The 14987-nt window shown below is 39.3% G+C and overlaps 1 protein-coding gene across 1 annotated transcript in view; it reads right to left on the reverse strand.

The window, feature by feature from the left end:
- The window catches only part of LOC149262401 (ubiquitin carboxyl-terminal hydrolase 6-like), a 315784-nt gene that overhangs the window by 222855 nt on the left and 77942 nt on the right, over nt 1–14987 (reverse strand). Inside the window, exons 6-7 of the mRNA XM_089424395.1 lie at nt 8627–8727; nt 8319–8445 (exon numbers count right to left, since the gene is read on the reverse strand). Of these exons, the coding sequence (XP_089280521.1) occupies nt 8319–8445; nt 8627–8727 (228 nt within the window). The remainder of the gene's footprint in view (nt 1–8318; nt 8446–8626; nt 8728–14987) is intronic.

Below are 14987 nucleotides of genomic sequence, written 5' to 3' on the forward strand. Positions count from 1 at the left end.
GTCATCACCTCAACCTACAGAAATGGTGAGGTTGGCCATGAATTCAGTCTCAGAAGAATGGCAAGTATTTGTCCAGAGTATCCTGGGCAGAGAGAAATTGTTGGATTGGGAAGGGATGTGGTCCACTCTTCAACAGGAAGAGATGAGGCGAGACTTAGTCAAGTGCAAACTTGATGGCAGCAGCAACAGTGGGACGAAGCCCAAGGAGGAGGAGGAGAATGCAGCCCTTGCATCAAAGGGGCAGCAGGAGCAGCGGAGGCGAAAGAAGGACGTCTCAAAGATCAAATGTTTCCGGTGTGGTGAATTTGGTCACTACGCTACACAGTGTCCTCTCAAGAAGAAGGACAAGGATGAGAAACATGATCCGCAGGCTGCAACCGCAAAGATTGAGGAGGAGGAGTTTGCCATGATTGCCCAGATACCTCTAGGGGAGAGGTGGGGTGATCTAGTATTGTAGTTCGAAAGAACCACAGATGAGGCGGATCCTTGAGGAGTCCACCTTTTGGACCAAGACCTTGCTACGGGAGCCCATAGTCAGAAGTAGCGGGATGAACCAGCGTTAGGTGGTGCAGTCAGGGGCCAAAGTGACAGATGCAGTGGCTAGTAGCAGTCAGATATTGAGCAGCGCAGAGCTAATGTTGGCAACAGTGCAGTTGGCACAGAGCATTGTCAGCAGTAGTGTAGAGACTTCAGTGACAGCGCAGAGGCTAGCAGCAGCCAGAACTCGAACGACGGATGCATCATACTAAACATAGTTGGTTCAGTATTTTGGATGTTTTTCCATTGCAGTTGTTGCAAAAGGCAATAGCAGCAGTTGGAGCAGAGTTGCAGTGCGGATGCAGTTGGCGGCAAGAGCAGTTGGAGTAGAGTTGCAATGCAGATGCAATTGGCAGCAGCATGCAGAGTCAATAGCAACATAGATGCAGCATTTGCGCAGTAGCTAGTCGGCAGTGATGACAAACATCAGCAGTGCAAAGGGAGATGTTACAAAGTCGGGGTGATGCTTCAGCAGGTTGCGTTACTTGAGCACATTCCTCGCTAAGAGGGAGTGTTGATTTCTGGTAGCATCGGATGTGCTCTAAGCGTCAAAATTTAAAAGGAGTCTAGGACACATGTATTCTAGAATGCCAAGAAATCGTTTTGGGGAATTCCACCCAGAGACAATTTTATTTAAATAATTAATTATTTTTAATGGATGCCTAAGTCTAAACTCAGGAAATCAAAATAATTAAAGGGTATTAATTAAACTGGGGGTGAAACTTCTAAAAGAAGATGAGGATCAAGTCAAAAATGATCTGAGCCTTTGATAAGAATCTAATATGGACCGTTGATTGATCAATGAGAGAATTACAAGAAGAGGCTTGATGGGCATTTGGAAAATACATTGAGTGAGAGATCAGAGATCGATTTTCTCAAGAGAGCAGCGCAGCAGTTGCCAGAGAAGTCACCGAGAAGATTTCTTGCAATGAGGGCTAGGGATAGTTTTCTGGTTGGAGAGTTTCCTTATCCGGGGATACATTGCAGAGAAGGCAGAGAGATCCAGAAGAGGTAGTGCAGTGCCACGCAAAGGCAGCGCAGAGCTTCAGAGGGAGACTGAGATTCAACTGGGAAGTTGAGTTCCAAAGCCAGACGACGAGGTGTGAGACCAGACGGCCAAAGTAACGAAGTTCCAGACAGCAGAAGATCTGTGGAAGAGGTGTCGCAGACCCCAGAGAGGCTGACACAGAGGTTACACAGAGCCAGCGTGGGGCCAGCCATCGTGGGCCTGGATCAGTGTCGGTTCGCCAATGATAGTGTGAGGTATTTCTCACTAATTTCTCTACTAGTGAGATTCTCTGTATCGGATAGCCAATAAGGCATCCAAAGATTGTATTCAGAAACTATTACATAATAATACAAACCTTCAGTTGTTGCACCGATTTTACCGCATTGGGTTTTTTCGAGGACATTTGTCCAAAAACAACGGTGTCACTTATGTATGTGTCATTTCTTCTTGCTCAGTTCTTGTTTCCGCATATTATTTATATTGTGAAGGTTTTCGTTGTATTTATTTCGATGTTTACAATGTAATACTGTAAATAACTTGTAAGAGAATTAGCAAGTAGGAGAATTGACATTAGATTGTTGCAGTAGGGATTTGGGTATCCAAATTTTCACAGTTGCCCCGGCATTGTGCCCTTGATCCTCAAAGTAAGGTACTTCGGCACTCCTCGAAGTGAAGCGATGACTCCTGCTGCTCGCAAGAAAGAAGCTCCCATTGGTGGGGATAATGGGCCTCCACCTCCTCCAGCAATCGATGGCTCATCATCTCCAACGCCTATCTCCTACTCTGCATCATCCTCCGGCTCACTGTCAGAAAACACCTCTATGGGATGTGCTCAAGTGCAGATAAAGTTTATTGTATAGAGAAAGATTTCAAGCTTTCATTGTATGGATCTTCGTACTATGCACTGAAGGCTCTCATTGCTAATATTTTAGTATTAAAACATAATCCATATTTACTATACCCAATATCGATTTTCGATCATCCATTGACATTAGAAGTTGTTATTAATTGATTAATATTTTCGCATTAATGGATTTTATTGCTAATATTTTAGTAAGTGGTTATATATGATTTTATTGGTAATATTTTAATTGTAAATAATGCTTTGGTTCATATTTCCAAATATCTCTTTTTTTAAGCTATTGTGTGGAAATGCGCGCAAATTCCAATGTGCATGCAAAGTTTTCATTGTGCGGATCTCTACACTTGCACATTTCATTGAGCATAAACTTTATTTATGGTTATGATTCTGAAATGAGTTATTTGTGCGAAAGTGCGGAGCAACTGGCTTGTGCAGATGTAGCTTTCAAGTCTCCATGATTTGGATCTCTGCACTCCACATTGAAGTCTTTCATTGCTGATATTTTAGTATAAAAACATAATCCATATATTTTTTTTGCAATAACATTGTTTATGCTTATATTATTCATAATATTTTAATTGTAAATAATGCATACTACTTCTATCTAATTGATTCCCTTTGCAATACCTTAGTTTTGTAGCACTACACTAGTAGATGAAGACTCTACTTGGTTTGGTATAGAAAGATAAACAAGCGGAAAGTTACAATGTTTTTGCTTCACTGGAGGATATTAAAAGGATGTTGAGGAACTAATGTTTCTCCATGGATAGGCTCGACGCAAGACTGGGCCATGTAGAAGGGCATCTTCAATGTGACTCAAATACCGTTGCACCTCCTGGTTCGAGTGCACTATGCAAGGGATCCAACTCCTATTTCTTCTTCGAATTCTTAATGGCTATTAAGTCTATTAGTATATCTGGATTTTGGACTCTACCTAGCCCCGACGGCTAGTTCAGTTGGTCAAGTCCCTGTGGATAAAGCACCTCTGTTATTGAGAGGTCACGGGTTCAATGCTCTCGACACTCTCAAAGTTAGGCTCCATGGTTGGGCCAACAAGAAGTGATTCTTTCGGGTAGATTTTCCTGGTAAAAATATTTTGTGGACGTAGCGGTCAGCGATCTCCAGGGACTTTGAACCACATAGAAAAAAATATATATTTGGACTCTACCTATCTATTGTACTATCTTTCAAGAATGTTTGGCTTTTGTCTTTTGGACGTCTTTGAAAAGAATAGTTGTTGGATTCTTCTGAATTCCCTGGAGGCAGTGAAAATCCCCACATATCAGTAGATGCAACACCCTTGTACTCTGAAGACATTATGATAATATACCATAAGGGAGAGGACCCTTTAGGGGGCTCGACTGATAAGGACCTTTAGGTACTCGACCCCAAGGGAGAGGAGAGGAGAGGGGGCTCGACTGATAAGGAGAGGAGAGGACCCTCACCATATGAATAGTGAGTGACTCCGTCCCTTTAGGGGGCTCGACTGATAAGGAGAGGAGAGGAGAGGGAGAGGAGAGGAGAGGATGCGTAAGCAGGCTCGACTGGCCGCCATCACCTTTAGGTACTCGACCATAGGACCTTTAGGTACTCGACTATTAAGGATGCGTAAGCAGGCTCGACCATAGCCCCCCCACCCAATAAGTAAATTGAACCTTTAGGTGCTCGACTGATAAGGACCTTTAGGTACTCGACCATAGGGAGAGGAGAGGATGCGTAAGCAGGCTCGACTGTTAAGGACCGGAGGCGCTCGACCATAGGGAGAGGACCCTTTAGGGGGATCGACTGATAAGGAGAGGAGAGGACCTTTAGGTACTCGACTCTTTTTTTACTTATTTGGGGGGGTCAATAAGTAAACCCAAGAGGGAGAGGAGAGGATGCGTAAGCAGGAGTCTTTTAATTTACGAAAAAAAAATCATCATGCATTATTCTAGAATCTGATTAGTACTCAGCAAAATAGTAGATACTAAATTATGAAGACTAGAATTGTAAATTGAAATTACTCAGACACAAAAATAGTAAGGAGTGACAAGTCAAAAGACTTGGTTTGAGGTCATCAGTGTCTAGATTCAAGACTCGAAATTTAAAACTGAAATGAACAATGGGCAATGAACCAATGCTATCAGAACTAAACTAGTCATCGAGCCAGTTGAACCCAAAAATAGATCAAAAAACCAATCAACAGTAAAATACATAAATATTTGATTTTGAAAATAAATACATAAATATTCATGTGCATCCATATGAATCCAAACCATTATACACAAATATGCAAAATTTCACATATATATACCAATGGTGTATATAACCAAAATAGCACCAAGCGTAATCTATCTTTGAACAGAAAATACATCAACAAAGAGGCTCTAGATGGCCTCTACAGTCCCAAAAAAAAAATCACACTACAACAAATACTTACATAACATAAAAATTACCTATATTTGGATCCTCATCATCAATATCACACTTTAAGCATTAGAATAATATAGAAAAATGTTAACTTGTCAAACAAAGATTTTGTTTGAATCATAGGTACATTTTACCAGGGTCATGGCAGGGGAGTTCAACAATCAATGCCACCAACATCAAGGTACATAGAGGGCTTGGTGATCTTGATTAAATGCTACTTCCATATCCTCATACATGATAGAATGCACTGGAAACATTGCAATCCCCCCAATCCTGAAAACTGTTTAGTCTGCTGGATTTTGAATGGTATCTAAAATTCTATTTTCTCCATATGAAATCCAATGAAGTTTGAACCATTCTCAAACAAACAGAAACTGTTAATGGTAATGTTGAAAATTTAAGTAAACGTGACAAAATGACAATTGTTAGTTTGTTACTTTTACTATAAGAATTTAATATTACCATTAATTACATAACATTAGTAGGGCACTAGGGTTGAATACTAGGTTTCCCCGCTTGTAAATTATTGGTTTTAGGCAAAATTCAGCGGGGGGAACCCAAAAGCCACACTTTTTGAAGGAGGCACCCACAAACACCCCTCTTTGGGAACCGCATCCCCCACATTGGAAAAACATTTTCCCCGTGTTTCCCCAAGTTTTCCCACAAGGAGGACATGGGGAAAAGCTTCCCTAGATGTCCCCCTAGTCCCCACGTGGGGACCACGCCCCCCACCTTGAGGGATGCATCCCTGTGGAAGACTGTTATTTTCTGCTTTGTCCTTAGAAATATCTGCGCCCAGTTTCTATACCATAAATATTTCTGGTGCAAAAACAAGGATGAGACACCCTGAAACCATTGTTCGGGTGTTTCATCTGGGGATTTTCATGAAAATTAAACATCACAGAAACATTTCCAAATTCCCATGCATTTCCTTCTGAATTAAGCCTAATTTTAACATTTCCTCATCAATTTTTCGAAAACAATGTGGGCCTGTCAGAAAGTGAGAAGAACTAGAAAACCTACAGCTTCATCCACTCAATATAACAAACAGGTATAATTTTGAAAAGGCCTAAGATCTTGTATATGCCTTTTTTAATCTCCAACTCTTCTCTCAAAAGAATATACATAAGGGGCTATAAAGGGTTGAGACGTGGTTCCTGAAGACCCTGACATTGAAGCAGCTTTAAGCCGTCTGAATTTATTTGAGAAACTTTGGCAACTGAAAGTGGAGCATCATCTACAGGTTCTCATGTACCAGCTATCTCTCAAAACCATGACATATTAGCTATCATATGTATGATAATGCTGAACTTCAATATATTGACCCATTTTATTGTAGACACTATGCCATATGGCCTAGCTGCCTAGGAACTAATCTTCTAGCAATTTGTCTTGATTATTGATGAAACAACTGTTTGAACTCTAATGTATAAAGAAACATTATGGTTGTGTGCTCATTGTCTTCCATGGTGTTTGAACTTTGAATAGTTGCATCAATATATTTTAATTCTTCGCAAGTTCTTTACATTTTTTGTTTATGCCTGTCTTGTCTCCCCATCTTCAACAATTTTGAAGGTGTCATTTCCAAAATGCATACCTGTTTGAGAAATTGAAACGGTTTCCAAGTTACAGGTAACTTAAGACTTTACGTGTTTAACAAAAAAAAGACAAAAACTTGGAAGACATTCACACCTACAACAGGATTTTGTTGCGCCCAGACGCACTCTCCAGCGCAGTATGGAAAAGATGTTGTAATGTCCTGTTACGTTATGTTATGTAAACATTTTGACTCTGTCAAAGAAAAATAAAATAAATAAAATTCAAATTATTTAAAATAAAATTAAAATTTACCATTTGTAGTTTATATATATATATTAAATCAGCCTGGATCCATCTTAACTCCGGATCTATCAAGCACCGAGAGGAATCAAATCTCTCAAGGTGCAAACTTTTGCTCAAGCTTTGCACTCAGAAAAGAGGTTTGCAGCTTAAGAGATTTGAACCTTCTTGGTGCTTGATAGATCCGGAGTTAAGATGGATCTACGCTGGTTATTTTTCAAAGAGGTGCAAACCTTTCCTCAAGATTTGCACTCAAAAAAGAGGTTTGCAGCTTGAGAGATTTGATCCCTCTTGGCGCTTGATATATCCGGAGTTAAGATGGATCTAGGCTGGTTATTTTTCAAAACAGATAGAAACAAAACCCAAATGGCATCGATAGTGTGTCCGGATTATGGGATGGGACAAACTTCTTTTTAAAGTTAGCAATTGAATGACTTTCTTGCAGCCTACACTGAAATATATGTTATCCCCCATCTTCAACAACTTTAAAGCTGTTCGTCCAAATTGCATACCCGTACAGAAACAACGATTTCCTTATTTTAGGTAACTGAGAATTTCCGTTGCTTAATAAACCAAGAGATTAAAACTTGTAAGACAGTCCCACCCACAATAGTGTCTTATTTTTTTCAAAACAGGTAGAAACAGACTGTACATTGTGTCCCAAGTATAAGATGGGCAGGTTTCTGTTTAAGGCTAGAAGTTGAATGGATTTCTTGCATCGTACAGTGGTCTCTCTTCATTGAAAGTGTTAAAATACATGACTCTGCTTTGAAAATCCATATTGCAGCTATCTAGTCATTCCATTTCTATATTTCAGCTTAAGAATCAACTCTAAACCTGAAACCTCTAATAGCTTACTTAAACATTGCATTGAGCAATTCACCATAATGATAACATAATAAACAGAAAAAAGGAAGAGGTAAATCAACTAATCCCACCAAGAATAAAGATTAAGCCAGCAGACACAGAATGTCAAGGATATTTATAATATGTTAATTCCAATATACAGCGGAAACATCCCACTGTAATAAAACTTAAGATATTAAGCTCAGGCTTAATATTTTGGAGACTTTAGGCTCCAATCCTTGTCGTTCCTGCAAAAAATTTTGGAACTGCAATTAGGTCTTGCAACTTCGGCCTTGCAGTAGCAACAGAACCCTAAATCCTTTGTACATGTGAAAAAATATGGTCCAAAACAGAGTTTTCTTTCATCTTTTTGTCTTCTACTTGCTTCCTTGACCTTCGCTCTATGTTCCTTGATGCTCCTTGCTTCAGATTGAACTTCTTGATTGATGAGATAGAACTGGTGTCTAAGGAGGTCGAATCTGCTTCTATTTATAGGCTCTCTATGGGGTCGAATTCCCTTCTTTAGGCCAACTTGTCACTGCTAGGACCGACTTGCGCTTGGAGGCTCCGAGGACTTTCTAGACACATATTAATATCCTTTTCATGATGCAACTTACCCAATAGGGTCTTATACAAATGATTTGACTCAAGAAAAACATTATTTTGACATGACAAACCCTAGATGCATGAAGAACATGCTTGACCTAGATCCCCACTGTAATAAAACTTAAGATATTAAGCTCAGGTTTAATATGTAACGTAAGCAAAAGTCCAAAGTTATTTAATAATGAACACTCTTGGAATATAAAGACTGACCATCCAAAATTGCATAGGAGCGACAGCTCGAGCGCTTCGATCCAGCTCACCAAATAAATCCCTAGTAGCCACAGTTAAAAGATGAGATGACGGATCTAAATCACTGCTCCTCCCAGAATATGTGTACCTGAATACAAAGGATGCATATATTAGTAACAAAGTGGGCCAGTGTCTCTGCCTGCATCTTTCCAGCCATCTACTTAAAAATATAAGCATTTTGCTATTGCATTAGCAAAGGTTCTGTAATGACATTCAGCATTAACAGTTTCTTCATTAGATGTTCCCGAATATGTAACAGAAGTACTCACTTCTGTAATGCTAACTTCAACTCTGGAACCGAATGTAAACATTGTACAGTTGAATTCATATAGCATGTATTGCCCAAATTGAATAAACCAGCTGTGTGTCCCTGCCAAACCGCATACCATACTGTAAGAACAAAATGAGAGAAAAATGGCTAACAGAAATATCTTTTTTAAATATAACATGTAATATAATGAACAACATCATGGAAAATTCAAAACCTAACCAAAGATGACAACAAACAGATACAAAATTCATCATTATAGACAAGCAACCACCTAAACTCTCTGAAAATCCCCAAAAAGATAAGACTCAGCATGATGTAAACAGGCAATAGATGATATCATCTTTAGGTGATTAAGACGGTAAACTATCATCTACATGAGGCACTGAATTGTGCCACCCATCACCAAGACTAGCAAAATAGTCTTTTGAGGTGTTGAAAAGTGTAACTATGTTCAGTCTTCATAATGACATGTAATTATGATTTTATGTAATGAGATGTAAAGAAGAAAAATAAAAATTATTGTATTGCTTGCTTCATGGGTTTCATGAGCAAGAGGTTTTATTTTTGAGTCAAGACTCCCATTGAGAGTCTTTAGGAATTATTTGTCATCTAGTTATAAAATGATAGAGTCATTGTCATGTAATGAAGTCATGTTACACTTTGTAAAAGGTCAAACTTGTCTATGTAAAGTATCCTCCAAGACCTTGTCACTTATCCTCTTCAAGTCGGCCTACAATGATGGAAGAACTTGCTAGAAGAAGTCGGCCTAACTACTTGTGATCATGTCAGCCTAAAGGACATGTAATGAAGTGTATAAATAGCCACACTCGGCCTCACTTAGAGGCAAGCAACTCAACAAGCATTCGGTGAAGAAGAAGTACGAAGAAGAGGCCACAAAGAAGAAGTGCGAAGAAGTGATAAGAAAGATTCTTCTGGGCATTGCGAAGGAGAGTTTCTTCTGGGCAAGCGAAGGAGAGTTTCTTCTAGGCATAGCAAAGGAGAAGTTTCTTTTGGGGTTAGCAAAGGACAAATTCTTCTGGGGTCAGCGAAGGAAGGATTCTTCCGGGATACATGTTTTGCGTAACCGAGCTAGAGATCAAGATCATAGAGACTGAGATTCTCTAGGAGAAGCAGAGAAGAAGCAGTGTGAAGGATAGAGACCGAGTTTCTCTAGAAGGAGCCAAGGAGAGCAGTTTGAGATCAAGAAGAAAGTCAAGAAAGGGAAGAGGCAGAGCATCAAGGTTAGTGACAAGGTTCTTGGGAGGATACTAGAGTCAAGGGTCTTTGTCATGGTCTTGGTACTCATCAATTGAAGATATAGAAGAAGAATTTTGATTGGGTTTTCCTCTCAAGAGGTGAGAGGTTTTGGCCCTGGCTGACAAGCCTACATACTGTGTCACTTGTCTTCTATTGTGCATATTGGTAATTGTCTTAATGAAAAGAACACAATAATAATATAACAAAGAGAAGATTATAAGCTAAAAGATAAAAGTATATCACAAGCAATTATCAAGCAGAGAAATCTTTTAACTCCTTATGCCCTAGATTTCTCAACATGGTATCAGAGCTTAGGTGTTGAAGTCAAGAAGGGGCATTCAATCAAGAAGACATCAAGCCTTAAAGAAGGATCATAGCACATTCAAGGGCTACCAAGGGCAAGATCTTCAAAACCCTAGATCGAAGAAATCTACACCAGCAAGAGTCTTGAAACCATCTTCAAGAAAGAAGGAAGACTAGAACATTCAAGAAGGATCGTGAATCAAGCTCTCTCTCATCAATCTCTCAAGAAGCAAATCCTCTATCAACATCAAGATTAAGGAGGAAGCTAAGTAACCTGACACGTGGATTCAGGATTCGTTGGATATGGGGATTTGAGTGTCGGATTCGGACACATTGACCCCCCGGAACAGGACACATTCGAATACGTTATATATTTATTTATTTTTTAATTTATATATATTTAAAGTTGTTTGACTGAAGAAGAAGGGTGAACTTGTTGTACCATTGGACCTGATACCCACCAAAATGGGTAACCCCCTAGGAGAAGACTTTTCTCCTATTTTAGACAATAAGTCAGCCAGCATTCCTCCGACATCTGCACCAGTCATACACCTCTCCCCATCGAGCATTCCTCTTGGATAAAGGTGGGCTACCACTCAATAGTTTGATCATTTTGCAATCAGGAGCTTTTACTTAATGTTTTGGGCATTTAGTATAGATAAAGGGCGATTGGACCTCCCCTAAGGCCTTAGGGTTATGGGAGGGGAACTACTCGAAAGACCTAGATTGAAATCACATGTTCATTCTCCCTTTACCATACTTAGCATTTTCCATATCACATTATTATCCCTTGATACCATCTCCATTCATTGGGTTTAACTACCATTGGTTTATTGGGATTTGGCACCCTCTTATCCACATCATTGAGAAGGGTCGAAAAACATTTCCTTGCAAGTTGATGTAGCTAAAAGCATAATATGGCCACAAATAAAGAAAAAGAAAAGTTAAAATGCAAAAGATGCTTGAGACATAAGATAGCGCATTGGTAAAAGTTGAGCATCAGCTCTACCCTCCTCATTAGCCATCACTCGATTCCTAAGCACTTGATGCTCCATCTCATCAAAAGGAACCCTTGCATGTCCCAACTTTGATGAGTGATAAACTTCCTCTTCTTAAGGGTAAATTAAATGCTACATCATAAAGACTAAGCTTTAATCCTTGAGCTATGTACCAAAATACAAAGTATTGTCAAAAAAAAGTAAAAGACAAACTACAGGGGTGGAAAAAGCAAGCCAACCAAGTTAATTCATGCATCAACGATTGTTCCCTCCACTATATCTATACACTGAGGATTTGGACTCCCACTAGTTGGTCCCCTAACCATGTCACTTGGGCATGAAGTCTTTCCCCTCCATTTTCACTTTCATACACCAACACCTATTGACTAAAGGGTTAACCTTGGAAATACCACCTCCCTTTGGGGGTTGGAAGCACCTAATAGGATTAACTATTTAGCCACCCATACAAGCGTAGGAAACACCTTTATGGGTCTTGCTCTAGTTAGATATTCGAAGGTGATTCTGCTTTGAAGTATTGATATGCCCTTGACACTTATGTATGGTCCACTTAGATGCATTTATGATCTTAGTCTCTAATGAATAGTTGATTTCACTTGAGTTTGAGTTGGTTCCAGAGCAGCAAAATCCTTGAGGGCACCTACTCCACATGATGCCTAGGCCATACTTTACATTCTAGAGAGCATGATGACTTGGCAAATGCAGTGTTGCCCACTTTTGGCAGTGTGTTGAGCCTTTTGATGACTTGAGCAGTTCATATACATCCCAGAGCACCACCAGGAGCTAGAACATTGGGCTTCTCTTGCCTAGGATGGATGATTCTTGATGATGTATCAGTGGATCCAGCATGCCCCCAAGTTGGCCTTGACAATGGACACTACTTGATGGGAATGCCATGATTTAGGGCTCAAATAAGGATGATCATCCTTAGATGATTGAGGAGGGTGTGTTGCACATGATGGAGCCCTAACGCTAAACAGAGGAGGCAGCACGTTGCTCAAATGACACCCATGGAGATGATGTGTGGCACCCACAACTAGATTTTGAAGCCTTGGAGCTGCTTTGATGCTTGATTTCAGGATTTTCCTCAAATGGAGGGTGATCATGATACTTGGAGACATTTTCAACCTTGTCTTTGCCTTGATGGAGCATCTGGAGCCCTAAAAGGGCATGATGTCATCAGCTTTTTAGGTCTATGACTCATACGTGTGGTCTTACCTTCGCATATTTTGTTGCAAAGCTAGTGGGTTGGCTTGCAACCCAATTTTACTTTTTGTCCACTCAAAAATCAAACTTGTGTAGTGGCTTTTAGTTAGAAATTAGAAGAGGTAGACCTCATATATAGAGAGGATTACCTCTCCCATTTTGTTGTTGTGAGAAAATCGACCTATCTTAAATAATTTGGCCTAGCTATTTGTACTTTGCTACTTTGTGGAGATGTGAACTTATGTGGATTTTTAGCTATTGGAGACTAGTACTTGTTGTGGAGACGTCATTTTGGGATAAAGAAGGCTTGTTCTTGGATATATTGTGAGTACTTTTTGTTGAATATCTTTTATGATTATTACATGTAATGAATATTGCTAGGGTTTCTATGTTCCATGTCTAAATGCTTATATTTATATGAAATGCCTCGTAAATTTGCATGTTTTAATTTTTTATCCTTGAACTCCCTATGAACCTCCTAGAAAGCTTTTCTCTAGTAAATATATCCCCTTATAAAGTGATAGTTAGGGTTAGCAAGTGAAAACCTAGGGTTTTCCCCCTTACTCCCTAAAGGGTTTGATATTTCCATGGTCAAAATCCCTAAGACTCCATCACCCAAGTAGATAGAAGGCAGTGACATCCCCTTGGTGATCAAAACTCATAAAAAAAATTACTTTTCTCTCTCTCTAAAATTTCAGCCCTTCAACAAGGCAAGTCGTTATAGTTAGTGTTCTAGGCCGAATTGAACTAGGGCTTGGACATTAAGCTAATTTGAAGTTGTTTCCTTTTGCTTGGAATCAAAACATCTATATATAGCAATTTTCATAGTTGAAAGTGCTTCCCTTAGGTTGACTTCATCAACCCTAGGCAATTCTAGGTCTTAAAAAACCCTAATTCTGCATTAACACTTCGACTTTAGGTCATTTGAAGGTTTGTTGCTCTTGTTGTGTATCATATCTTTCAAGCAAACCTTTTCCTTCTTCTTGTGTGCCTAATTGTATCATGGTTGAATCAAGCCTTGAAAACCCTAGTCTGAGTACCTTGATTAAGTCTATCAAAAGTCTCACCTTTGATCCTTTTGACCTAGAATACCATTTAGGTGAACTATATTGGGAAGTCCCCTGTGTGGGGAAATTCCACTAAAGAGCAGGAGGTGGATTGTTGAGGTGACAGTGGCATCCAACTCATTGTTGCATCTTACTTTGGCTTTTGTCTTGCGAGGTCTCTCACAAGACCTGCTAGATTTTGAGCAATGTTATCAAAACCGGATCAGAATCAGTGGAACCAGCTAGTTTGATTGGTTTGTGGGTTAAACTGGTTTGGTTCAAGTTCTAGAACTGGAAATGGTCAGTTTAGTGCCAAACCAACCTTTTTTCACTAAATTGACCGATTTTGTACAGAACTTGTTGGTTCTATACAATTTGACCAAAAATGTTTCAAATGCAATTTGTTTTTTAAAAAACAAGATTTTTTAAGTGGGGCAACCTAATATTCAAGCCAATGTCACTAGTATTTCTATATAGTTCATGGTAATGTTAAATTCTTAATGTTAAATCCTTTTACTTAAATTTTTAACATTACCATGAAATGACTCAAGATGTTTGAGAGTGGTCCCGACCTCATTAGATTTCATATGGAGAAAGTAGAATTTTACATCTCGCTCAAAATCCAGCAAACTTAACAGTTTTTCACGCTTTCAGGATTGAGGAGATTACCACGTTTCCATTGGATTTTGTCATGTATGAGGGTATGGAACTAGGATTTAATCAAGAGCATGAAGCCCTCTATGTACCTTGATGTTAGTGGCATTACGCTATCTACCTTGATTCCTAGTGATACCTACTGGCCTAAGTTAAACAAGGTCAAGAGGTAACATCTTCACTTAGTTATAAATGATAAAATGTCATAACACACTTACAAACACATTAGAACTCTCAACAACATTCCTAAGCTAGGAAGAAACACATGGAGTTGAGAATATGGAGCGGGAACCTCATTAATGCAACACCATCACACCCAAAAGACTGATTCGTTAAGGTAGTTACCTTGAAAAAGCAACATTTGGCTTTTTGCTTGGTGGCATACACTCTCACGGCAAGAGTGTATGAGAACTCTAGAATCTCTTACTCGAACTTGTAATCTACACAACATCTAACTCAAGAGACATGAGAGCAAGGGCGAATCTACCACCATTGATAATTGTTGTCAAGAATCATGTTGAAAGGAAATGTAATGAAATAAAGAGGCAACTATACTAGGAAACAAGTTAAATGAAAGTAACTATAAAATTAAACTAGTCTAAGTAAAGCAAGAACATGAATTAAAGCAATGAATGAAAAGCACACAACGACTACACTACTTGCTCAAAAGAGCTTATTTGTTTCCTAAGGTTGACAAGCACTAAGTGCCATTACGGAAGTAGATCTTGAGGGTTTGACCATTCTTAGGTAAAACTAGCGTATAACCATTGAGGTGGCTATGGTAGAAAGGATTAGTTTCGGCTACATTTTCTACTACAAAAGGTCATGTTAACCCCTAGATTTCTCCCCTTTTAAATTTGGGCGTTTAATGATCAGC

This window comes from Pinus tabuliformis, chromosome 6, assembly GCF_031772625.1.
Source record: "Pinus tabuliformis cultivar Carrire ecotype Pingquan chromosome 6, CPIR1, whole genome shotgun sequence".
Classification (NCBI taxonomy): Eukaryota; Viridiplantae; Streptophyta; class Pinopsida; order Pinales; family Pinaceae; genus Pinus; species Pinus tabuliformis.